This window comes from Salarias fasciatus, chromosome 17 (assembly GCF_902148845.1).
Source record: "Salarias fasciatus chromosome 17, fSalaFa1.1, whole genome shotgun sequence".
NCBI lineage: Eukaryota > Metazoa > Chordata > Actinopteri > Blenniiformes > Blenniidae > Salarias > Salarias fasciatus.
Window position 1 is genome coordinate 9,205,024 of NC_043761.1, and position 11,712 is coordinate 9,216,735.

Consider the following 11,712-nt stretch of genomic DNA (forward strand, 5'->3'; position numbering starts at 1 on the left):
ACTCCTGATTTTTCACACAGCCCGAGGCGGCCGCTTCATAAAAGAGGGACGGAGAGAGAGAGAGAGAGACGTTTAAGGGGGCAGACAAAAGCCCGTCTGAATCACAGACCACTTGTCTGGCCAGAAAAAAACCCTTTGATCCAGACGCTCCATCGTGAAGCTTCTCTGGTAAAACTCTGCCCTCCCGCCCCCCCACCCCCCTCCTCCTCGCCCCCCCACCCCCCTCCTCCTCGCCCCCAGACTCTTATTTCTGTCTATTCTGGGAAAGCTGTTGAAGCACAGTGAGGCCACAGGAGCCTGGGAGGGACGACAAAGGGCCGGCTCTCCCTCCCCTGGCGGGACCGGAGTTTCCTCCGAGCGGCGCAGGGCCCCCGCTCCGACACACTGACTCTTTTACCTGATGTGAAACTCGACACGAGACAAATAACCTCAACAGCTTCTACCACAACACAGCGATCACTCCCCGCCTCCCTCCAATGTGTCTCTCGGTCTCTCTTTTATGTAAACAACCTTTTTCTGTTTCAATCTGATCATGAAATGAGGTAGTAAGACTGAACAAATCCATGTTATGGCTTTTCATCCACTGACAGTTGATTGTAAATCATGATCTAAAGATGTGCTGCAGATAAATCATGAAGTTACTGAACATTTACTAACTTACTGAGTCTTGCAATGCAGGTTTTCACCACAAGGTGGCGCGTTGAGTCACTTTAAGAAGGTTCTAGTCTAAATCGCCCCAGTTTTGAATGGCCAAATTAATGTCAGAGCATCTGTTTCGGGATGCTGGTTCAATTCCTGATGTCATTAAAAAAAAAAAAAAAAAAAGTGCTAAAGTGACTGAATGCTGCCCCCAGTGGTGAAAATTAGAATGACTTAATAACTTAACAATTTACAGCACCTCTTTAAATACTGATTCTTTTTTTTTTTTTTTTAACAGATCAGCAATTAAAAAAAAAAAGGTTTCTAACCGAATAGCACAATTTTTTTTTTAGTTCAGCTGCCACTTTTATAGCAAACACACAAACACTTAGAAAACTGCATGGCGACAGAAAACATGGCACAGTTCCACTCTTCATATACAAAAAAAAAAAAAAAAGAGATAAAAGTAGAACCAAAAGTTTTGAGTCCTCTGAGCTGCAGCACACGCAGTGATTAAACGCTACATTCCCTTCATGAAGAGAAGAGGCGTATTTAAAACCTACACAGCGGGGCGTCGCATGAAGACAAGAGAAGAGAAATGCTACATAACTGAATGCATAAAGCAAGATTTTTACAACCCCATTCTGCAGATAATACAAAGCAAAAAAGTAAATATAGTTGGTAAGTTGTTTGTTTCTTGTTTGCTGTGTTTTGATGGTGTAAAATATGTACGGCCTACATTTTGGTGGCAACGATGGGAGTGTTTCTTTGCCACAAGGCCTCATTCAGGGGCGATGGCATCTTTTTATCTCGCTTTATACTAAATTTTTTCCCCCCTCAATTTTTTGCTTCATTTTGACGACGATCTCGCATCGTGACGAATAAATAAATAGCAATATATGAAACATTGTTTTTCAGAATTGAAAGTCGCTTTTGTACAGGCGCGGCCATCTCACCTCAGGAACCAAATTTCCTCTGCTGACCTCTGACCCGGAGGTAATTACTGTCGCGCTGCCGAAATTTTCGACCCCAGGCGAGGTTTTGACCCCCGGCTCAACTCGGGCCGTCGGAGCCGCGGGGGGCGGGACTGGCGGCGATGCTGCGCTGCGTGGCTCCAGGAATAGTAACAGCGTCTAATCAAAACCTCTTCTGACTTGTGGCAAGAGGGAGAAACAGGTCAAGGACTGAGGTCGAATACTGTTCGAGGCCCGTTGTGAAGCAAATTAACCTCTTAGAACTGGAGCCCATTATGTGTTCTGTCCTGAAAAGAGTGCATTCATTAAAGATTTCACAGTATAGTCGGAAGCCGAGTAAAACGCCGTATAGAGTTTACAGTATATATAGTATTTATAACTATCCGCAAAAACCGTCTCTGCATTGTGAGCTTGATTATCCTGGAACGTGGAAGCTTCACTGTGGTGGAAACTAAAGGAAGTGTTTTGAGCCCACACACACGTGTGTGTGTGTGTGTGTGTGTGTGTGAGCTTGTGGCAGTCACTTACAAATTGCTACATATATACATAAGATCTTTATGAGGTGTGTAGAGGGACGTCCACCACTTTGCGATCGTCCACCGGGTCTCGTTGTGCTTTTTTCTACTGTCGAGGGGACACTTTGTAAATCTGGAGCTTCCTCTTCTTCACTTTGAAGAAATCTGGAGGTATAAAAAAAGGACAGCAGTTAATATGAAGATAAGAATCAGGGGAAATAATTTTCCGCTCGAGGTGTGATTTCTGAAACCTCACCTGTGATGGAGGATTGTCTGCGTTTGCACGGCCGCTGCAGCCGGTAGCACCCCCGTGTGGTCACTTCCAGGTACTCGTCCCCGGAGCCGGACGAGCCGCTGGACCTGGGCGAGCTCTCCCCCGAGGAGGAGGAGGAGGAGGACGACGCCCGCCTCGCCGCCGCCCCGGGCCTCGTCGCCGCCCTCACCATGCAGCTGCGGTAAAACGCCGGCACCTCCTGGCACTTCAGCTCCTCCCACTCGATGGCGGAGCCCTTCCCCGGCACGTCGCTCTGGAAGTCGAAGTTCCAGCGCTTGTTGGCCACCTCCACGCTCATGCAGAGCAGCCGCTGGAAGTCCTGCCGCAGCTGCTGGTGGTCCACCGGCCCGAACAGGTTCCTCCGCACCGGCCCCACCTTCAGCCTCAGGTCCTCGATGCCCCCCAGGCGCGACGTCTCTGAGCCGGACGCCGTGTCTGGTCCTGCTGATGTTGATGTAGAGGCCATCGCCATGTTCCCTATCAGAAAACAAACACAGATACGGAGAGTCAGAGCGAGGCAGAGGCCCGCAAAGCTTCAACGAGGTGTGATCCACACGCAAACCAGCAATATCTTCACCCACTCGGGCGCCTGTTGGCGTTTTATGTGATCAAACACACATGTGCCGTAACCCGCTGAGTAATTACTGAGCGAGGCAGGTACCTATGGGCTCGCACCAAATAAATCTCAAGCAGCATTCGCTGCTCTGGCAACGTGATGCTCCACCTGTTCTGGTGTCTGCAAGTCAAAGGTCAACGGCAGAGGTCAGCGAGACACATGGAGAAAAGCCCCCGAAACCAATCTTCAAACATGAATTCACCTGAACATTTTTTCAGATTCCTTAAAAAAAAAAAAACACCAAACTGTGAGGCCAACAGCTTCAACAGGAGTAAAATCTCAGTAAATCTCAACTTGTTTTCATATGTACAGCCTTGTAGTTTGGAGCGTAACCAGCTTTATGGGTCCTATCAGTCAAAGATCTGCCAGAGGACAGCAGTGAAAGACCAGTGAAAGTCAGAGTAGAAAGAGAAAAAAAGCCCCTCAGAGGGGGGGGCAAGGGGCCCTTTCGGGGCATTGCGCAACTGTTTGACACCTACAATCTAATTAAGGAAGCAACTTTTCTTTTTCCATTATAAACCAATTCTTACAAAGTTTCTAAACCAACATAATCCACGAATTCAATCTTTTTGTTTCTTTCTTTTTTTTTCCAAGTGCGCACTTTGCTTTTTCTCACTAATAATTACACATTTAACAAGAACAACCTTCATTTCCCAGTTGATTTCCACAAGATAATGATGGTCTATTGAAAAAGAAAACCAAAAGAAAAACGGGTGACCTAAAACCACAACTGCCTTGGTGAAAGTTGTTTGCGTCGAAAGTGAAGTGGGCGCAGCATTTGGGTCAGGTTTCCTCTGTGGTCGGTGTCCCCAAGCACTCAGAAAAAAAACCCCCAAAAAATAAACTGTCAAGTCCCTGCAAAATATATAGAATTCAAGATGCAACATCCACCTCTGCAACAAGTGTGAAAAAGTGAATTAGAAGCGCTGAGCGAGCCGCTGCGGTGTGGAGCTGGTGGCGCAGTTACAGTTACCGGGGATGTGGGTCAATGAGATGCGGCACAGTAACAGCCGCGACTTGTCAAAACACCAACTTTTCACATTATGCACGCAAAAACAACACGATTCCGGGTGAGGGTTGAATTCACAGCCAAAGACTGAACCACCGAACGCGAGTTTAGCGGAAAATAGTGCGTGATTTTACAAAGAAAAAGTAACAGATGTAACTTTCTTTTTAAAAAAAAAAAAAGCGTAAAATTCTTCAACAAGCTGAAATACATTTAAATTAACATCCGAACGTTTAAAACAGTTTACACAAATTTAAAAAAAAAATTGTAAAACATGAATGAGATTGTTTTTCTTACCATCAGCGTCAATGTGTCAAATGGGTTAAAAAAAAAAAGTGTGGAGCGTCTGACGCACGCGGCGCGCGCTGGTAGATCCAGTCAGAGGAGTGAGGGTAAAGTTTGTGACAGTCCCGCGGAACCAAACCGTGTCACGTTGAGGGGTTTCAGTAGATAATACCCACGGGTGGGTCGCGCCTGTCCCCTTATCTGCGACTTGTTTGTTGTGGACTGAAGGGAGGAGGAGGAGGAGGAGGAGAGGAGGAGGGGTGAGGGGGGACGTCCCACTCGAGAAGTCAGTCACGTTGTGGCCATCAAAACAGTCCTGCTGGAGCGCAGCCAGGAGGTAAATGTCGCTATAGAATAGTGTTAATGCAGCTGCGCTGCACGCAGAGTTGCAAAAACTTACAGGAAAATCTGCGAAAACGCACCAGAATGACGCGTAAAACGCATTTGCGCATAAAAAAAAAAAAGTTTTCATGCACCAACGTCCTCAATGCAAACTCTTTCCTTACCGTGTTGGAGTGACGCTGAAAATCGGTGGATTGTTGCTCGGTGCGCTCTTCCGCTGCAGACCTGTTGCTCCTGCACACTGCAGCGCCTGAGTGCGGCGCCGCGCCTCCGGAGCGCGCAGAAGTAGGTCAAATATCTTGGCAATGGCCGCCGCTTCCACCGCTTCCTCAAATGTGACACACATTCTCGTGTAGCGCTTGCATCACGTTTTGTTTTGGCACCGTGTTCTGGCCGTCCAGTCACGTTGAGCTGCAACGTGACAGCCCCTCTTTGCCCTCCTCCGACACATTTTTTTTCCAACTTAACCACTCTGGGAAAGAAAGTTCTGAATAGTGTCACTGAAAGCAGGGCTTACTCTAGAAGCTGAGATTCCTGACTAGCTCGTTGTCTTCTGTGGGGCTTGAAAACAAAATGATAGCCTTAAATCAGTTCTTTTTCTTTTAAAATGGAAAAAAAAAACCTATTCTGATTTTCCACCTGCAGGGAAAAGTGCCTTCAAGTGAATTCATCTGGATCTGTTCAACAAAAACAAACAGTTGTGCATTTTTCAGTCCTGAAAAAGTATTTCAGACACATTTGTTCTTGTTCATTTTAACTCTAAATCAGTAGTTTTACTAGACCAGGGGTTAAAGGACAAAAAAATATAAAATGTGCAAGTATAAACCAGTATAAAAATCAATTTACATGAAAACATACATAAGAATTAATGCTGATCATCAGCCTCTGAAGAGTTATGCATTCATGTATAATCCAGTTTACAGTGACAACAATATTTTGCCATGAAGAACATTTGGAAGTTTGGCATTTAGTCATTATAAAAAAAACTCATCAAATATCTTTTACTGTTGGCCTTTTGTATATGAATATGTCTATATATTTCCAACTGTTAAGTTAAATATTTAAATAGGACTTCTCATGTTTTCACACAGATTGATTAGTAACCTATATTAATGTTACTTCATAAAAAGGAGAAATCTGAGCAGAGGTGGAAAGAATATTGAAAATGTAGTTTAGTAGATAAAATTTACTATGTTTAAATGACATTTCTCAGAAAAAAAAATGTTACTGTAGATACAAATGACACTGTAACAGTTGGTTTTGGAAATATTTTTTCCCCTGGTATTGAAACGACCTTTTTCGTTCTGACTACTTTTGCCCTTCTGACACCTGTTACGTCACGCACGTCTTCTTCTCCTCGGCCATTATGAAACGCTGCAGGTTCTCCTTCTCGATTGTAATTGAGAAAACGATCCTCACGTTTCCTATTCTTCCCCAGACGGTTGCAGGAGGATCAATACATGTAGAGAAACCTGGCAGCGCTGTTCCAGTGAAGTCATCAGAGAGGCCTGCTGCCTCGGTGACGCCCCTCACTCAGTCACGAAGGTTATTCCAGGATTCTAATACACACTTGGATTATTTTTACTCTGTGGACTGTCTCATGAGCGTCATATTTTCCTACCTCGAACGCCCAACCCTGCTGGACTTTATAATGTTAAGGCAGGTGACGGCCGTGGAGCGGCGGTCACTGTGTCTGCGCGGTGTGGGACGGATTAATCATGTCATCTCTGTGGAATGTGTCCTGGTTGGAAAATCCTTGTTTCACATGAGGGCTGCTCTGCAATAGCTCAGCAGAAGAATCAAAACAAACACAACTCCCTCGAAGTGCCGAATTCCCAGAAATCCACGTTGAGGCTTATTTCAGTAAGAAAAAAGTTTAGCATCTCTTTTTTCGCATTTTTTTTTTATTTTTATCCACATTAATTCTTTCTGAATGGTTTGTTTAGACTGTAGGCCAAAGCCATTCCATAATAATCGTTCATTGTATTCGTGCACCTTCATTCTGACACATAATAGTCAATTACTGTGCCCCAGTTTGCCGATGACCCACTAATCTGTGTGTCAAGTGGGATTCATATTTAGGTTTCAGCAGCATGATCCCGTCACTGTTTTGTCGGCTCTGAGCTGTATTTACAGTCGGTTTATTGTCCCACCTTAAATTCTTAATCCTCCTCTTGTTGTCTACAGTGTTGTGTGTGTTTGGGGATGCACACACCCTCCCGTCTTTGCATTAATCCCGGGCCGTGCGGTGCAGTGGGATATGCAGCCATTAAGCCCATTGTTGTTCCTCCGCGGTCGGCGCTGCAAAACAACAGTCACTCATAGTACACTGACTTGGGTCAGGAGACTGGGAGCAACGACAAGAAGGCCGATTCTTCTCTTTTCATTCAAATGATTTACTGCAAGAACAGGAGAACAAAGAACACAGAGGAGAGTCTGTCATCATGACTCCAGGGTCTGGTATTAATCAGGTGGAAGTAATCCTCGGTGTGACGGAGGAAGACCTTTGACAAATGAAATATATCACCAATTAAGTCCCTTAAGATCAACTATCACTTAGTTTGTGAGAGTTTCAAATGTAAATGCAGTCTATATGAAATCACCAGGAAGTATACTCCCTTGTCTTTACACATTATTAACTTAATAATCAGAATTTCTAATGAAAGATTTATTCTGATATTCTGGATGTTGTCTATCTATCCATTTTAACACAGTCATATTAACTCCAGTCCTCCATGGCCAAGCTGGACAAAGCTGTATAGAAGAAATATTTGTGAATTGTGGGTTTAACAACCTGAAAATGTGCATAAATTCGCAATCAGTTTTAAAAAGCACATCAAAAGACTGTCTTCATGTGTCATGTCTTCTCAATAAGACGTCAGTTTTCATCCATTCATTTTCATTTTCGAATGAAGCAGAAAATAGTATATTTCTACATCTTCCGCGTTTCCATTTGTTATGCAATTTGAGAATTTGGTGTCTCTCTGGGTGAGACGGAGGCTGCAGAGGGCTGCGGTTGAGAGGTCACAGATCAAACCGCCACCTCCACACTGAACTTTTCATGCGTAGAAAAGTACAGCGAGTACTGTACTGATACGCCGGTTTCATTTCAGCAGGATGTTCATGGTGGAGGAGAAGCCGTGATGGGGGGGTGGGGGGGCTGAACAGAGGAAGTTGTTGGTTCACAGGTGCAGCTTTTGCCAGAGGGGGTGTTCCACATCCTTTAGACTTCTGCTTACCAAAGCAAATACTGAGAAGAGGCTCGCCACAGACAAGACGCTGCTCACTTCAATCAAGATTTCCAGACATACACGAGAAACGGCAAGAAAATTGGCGAAAAAAAAAAAAAAGAAAAAAGTTTAGTATAGAAATGAATGGCTCATAGCAACATCTAATGTTACAAACACTTTTATCGTATGCACATGCAGGGCTTCGCTTTGCTGAAAGAAAATCTTCACACGAACACATGCAGTGATAAAGATCGGCTGTGCAGCAGTAAATAAAATCTGCTGCTGCAGAAACTGAATTATCACCGTGGATTTCATGAAAAAAGTCAATGCACGTTTCCACATGTGTTGCAGCAGCCTCTGGCTGGTGTAGTGGTTAGCTCTTGGCTCACAGTGAGAGGATCCCAGGTTGGAGTCCAAGGTCAGTGCTTTTCTGTGTGGAGTTTGCATCTTGCTGTTCCTTTGTATTCCAACTTTTAACAATCCATGCTTGTGAAGTAAATTGGAAACCCATTTTGACTGTAGTTACAGCGTTAGATGTGGAGTTTCATCGTGCATAATCCTAAATATAGACTCAGATAGGAGTTCTCACCCATTTGTGTCAATCGTTTGACCTACAAATCAAGTGTGTCAGGGGTTTTTTTTATACTTCGAGTTGAGGGGGTGCATGCAGAGGATTGAAAAAAAAAAAAAAAGGAAAAAAAGGAGTCAGCAATTGCAAAACTGCTTATGTAAATGGGAGGAGTTTCCATGGGAGGGTTCACCCAGCTGTGGAGGCCGCAGGCGGAGCTGTGGAGGGAGGGCGTAGGAATGGGCCGCACTCTAATTTCATATGTGCATATGCTGGAATCTGCATGTGTGTGTGTGTGTGTGTGTGTGTGTGTCAAAATTTGGGGATCAAGGAGAGCGAGGCAGCTTGCTGGCAGCTGGATATTGTCGGGGGGTTTGCCGGGGGGTGAACGGGTTCACCATGAAATGTGCCCAAGGAGACCCTGACTCACACTGTTTGTTTTCGTGTGTGTGTGTGTGTGTGTGTGTGGGGGGGGGGGGGGGGGGGGGGGGGGGGTCCTGAGAGGCTAGCCGAAGCGGGGGGTTGCTGGTGTGAGGACTGAGGATGGGTGGGGGGGCTTTCAGATTTATTTTCCCTCTCTGAGGCTTGCCTCGTGTGTTTCTCTCTGCACTTGAGATGCTTCGTGCTTTTTCCAGCGCCGCGTCTCACTCTGGAGTGATAACATCTTGCTCTCTGAAATAATGTTTTTGCAGTTTGTGGGCGTGGGGAGAGGGAGGAGGAGCGTGGAGGGTGGGGGGGGGGGGGGGGGGGGGGGGGGGGCTGAAGGGGCGGAGCGAGGCGGGTGTAAATCGATCCTTTGTTTTCGTGCCTGCATATGTGTCTGAGCCGGACTTGTTTTGGTCCCACTCAGATAACTTTGCCTCAATGTCAAAAGTGGAGGTGGAGTCACCGCAACACAATGTAAAGCATGATGGGAAAAAAAAAAAACATACATGGAACTTGCTTTCCACTGTAAACCTGCACGGCCATTTTTTAAGTGTTTTGGTATTAAAACGTAGCTTTTTCTTCTGCCGTTGACAGCCCAGTTGGGGTTGTTGTGTGTTTGTCGTCCCTGCAGCTGAGTGAAAAAGCCGGCGTGCTCCAGCTGATGTGTTTTGCCCCTTATCTACATCTGGGGGAACATCTGGTTTCCATCTGGCCCCGGCCGGGTCGGATCGGCCTTGTGCGTGAGCGTGACAATGCACGGGAGAGACAAAGAGAAGTGGAGGGCACGGAATGTGTTTGTGAGTTTGAATGAGTGTGCGTGACCGGCCGGCCGAGGGGACGAACGAACCAACGCCGAGCCAGCAAAGGAGAGACCTGGACAGCCACCGTTGCCTGTGAATTCTCTGATGAATCTGGGCGTTGGATGTACTGTTGGACCACTTTAACACCCGCGTCTGTCAGTGACGGAATCAAAGCAGCCGGCTTTAACAAACGCGTCTTTTTGTCCAGTTTTCTTGGACTTATGTCTCAATTCAGGGTGAAGGAGAAGAAGAAAGTTGTCGGTGGAAAAGGCCGAGCGGCCAAACAGCTCAACAGCTGATTTCATACACTGATATGCATGTCGCTAAATTGTGAGAGCGAGAGCCAGATGTTAGGACGAGTCTTTGAAAGGAAGGAGAGAGAGCGGATGGAGGAGAGGAGGAGGAGGAGGAGGAGGAGGAGGAGGAGGAGGCCTCTGAGCGTTCAGGGGGAGATTTCTAGGAATTCTGTGTCGGGGCACATGGTATAGATGGTAACTGGGCCAGCTCAGCTTGTAGGTGCAAGTTTTTAAGTTTCTGCAGCAGAATATTTTATGAATATACTATATAAGCCTGTAAAGATGTGCACGAGATTACAAGGAGAACTGAAGCATCAGATCAAAAAGAGAATTAAAAAGATAGACATTTTTCAGATTTTTGTATCTAAAGATAAAAAGAAAAGAGCACAAGGGAAAATAATTGTTGCTTTTCTTTAAAGCACGTGTTTTTATGATCTGATCTCGATAGCCTACATATGAAGTTTCAGCGCAGAGCATTGAAAAAAGTTATCTTTTTATTGCCCCCAATTTCGTCGTCGCATAACAATACTATCTTATAATGTGAAAAAGACAAAGTCCAGCATTGTGTGTGTGTGTGTACTTGTGTATGTGATCATGCTCCTGTGTGCATGCACTAAGCTTTGAAACCCCCTAAATTTTAGAGCTCAGAACTCAATCAGTTGGTCAATGATTAGACAGAAAATTTCTGAAGTTGCAGAAGTTATTCGTTCCTGTTTCACATTTGTATGATTATAAGAGCCTGACTTTTCAGTGTCGGTCCAGCCTGCAAGGTGTGAGTGGAAAATTATTAATCAAATTAAAGCTAGTGTACAGAGTGTGTGTTTCATAATGTCCAACTGTAATTCATCCAAGCCATATAGTGCACTGCTTCTTGATAAGGGTGATATTAATTCTTCCCAGAAGGAAAATAATTTCTCACCCCTGCTCCAACATGTCAGGGAAATCATAGTATCGCTCTAATTTTGTGGAGATGTGCAAACACTGCAGCCTGTGTGCCCCAAAGCAAGTCAAATTCTGCCTCGGTTTTATTCATATTAATGGTAAATTCATAAAGTTTCAGTCAGGATGGATTAAATCCAACAGGAGATCACTTTCTGTAACTCATCGAGCAATAATATGTAATTTAACTCAAACTAGCCGTTTTGTCTTCACTACTTTGAGTCGGTCAGAAACCGTTTTTTAATTCCTGGTCGGGATGATTATGGAGAGGAGGAGGGGGGATTAGAAATCTGGCTAAGATTCCACACAGTTATGATCTGGAAGAGCGAGCCTGAAGTGACCGCTGCCAAAGTAGGCCGGAGCGCCAGGAGGGAGTGTCCCGGCCTCTTTTCCCGGGAAAAATGTCTCCATTCTGGTTCGCTCTCTTCAGCTCAGCTGCACGTCCCTGAATCTGTTATCTGTGAGGCTCGTTCCACTCCCCAGTGCGCCGTATTTAGCTGCTTATATCTGCCCGTCCACGTGTTATTTTCATGCCGGGCTGTTTTCAGAGCGCTGGTGAAAGCAGTAGTGACAGCGAGAAAGTAAATATCTGTGTGTGAAAGTGCGTATGAGTATGAAAAAGTGAGACAGGAAGCAACTAGGGGCCCAGTCTCAGCCACAAAGTAGTAGGAGTGACTGAAGAGCGAGAGAGAGAGGAACAAACGTCTGCAATGTAAGTGTGTATTTGAAGATACACACATGAAGTGAACCGGCAGCGTCCGGTGTTCTGTATTTCTAAATGTAATGCAGCTTTATGAATATC

The 11,712-nt window shown here is 45.3% G+C and overlaps 1 protein-coding gene across 3 annotated transcripts; it reads right to left on the reverse strand.

The window, feature by feature from the left end:
• Positions 1-916: 916 nt before the first annotated feature.
• On the reverse strand, positions 917-4,957 carry LOC115404447 (cyclin-dependent kinase inhibitor 1-like). 3 transcript variants are annotated; one of them, XM_030113784.1, is made up of 3 exons: positions 4,816-4,957; positions 2,385-2,879; positions 917-2,293 (listed from the first exon to the last, which is right to left on the reverse strand). In XM_030113784.1, exons 2-3 carry the CDS (start codon positions 2,872-2,874, stop codon positions 2,235-2,237), a joined length of 549 nt encoding a protein of 182 aa, XP_029969644.1. In that variant the 5' UTR covers positions 2,875-2,879; positions 4,816-4,957; the 3' UTR covers positions 917-2,234. The 3 variants fall into 3 exon arrangements, with proteins under 3 accessions (XP_029969644.1, XP_029969642.1, XP_029969643.1); XM_030113782.1 differs by lacking the exon at positions 4,816-4,957 and adding an exon at positions 4,322-4,520; XM_030113783.1 differs by lacking the exon at positions 4,816-4,957 and adding an exon at positions 3,910-3,931.
• Between the last annotated feature and the right edge of the window lie 6,755 nt (positions 4,958-11,712).

Bases quoted from the DNA above. Each gene is read 5' to 3' on its own strand.
- LOC115404447 (XM_030113784.1), bottom strand. From the start codon at position 2,874: ATGGCGATGGCCTCTACATCAACATCAGCAGGACCAGACACGGCGTCC. The intron at 2,294-2,384 runs GTGAGGTTTCAG...TTATACCTCCAG, and splicing joins CAGACAATCCTCCATCACAG to ATTTCTTCAAAGTGAAGAAG.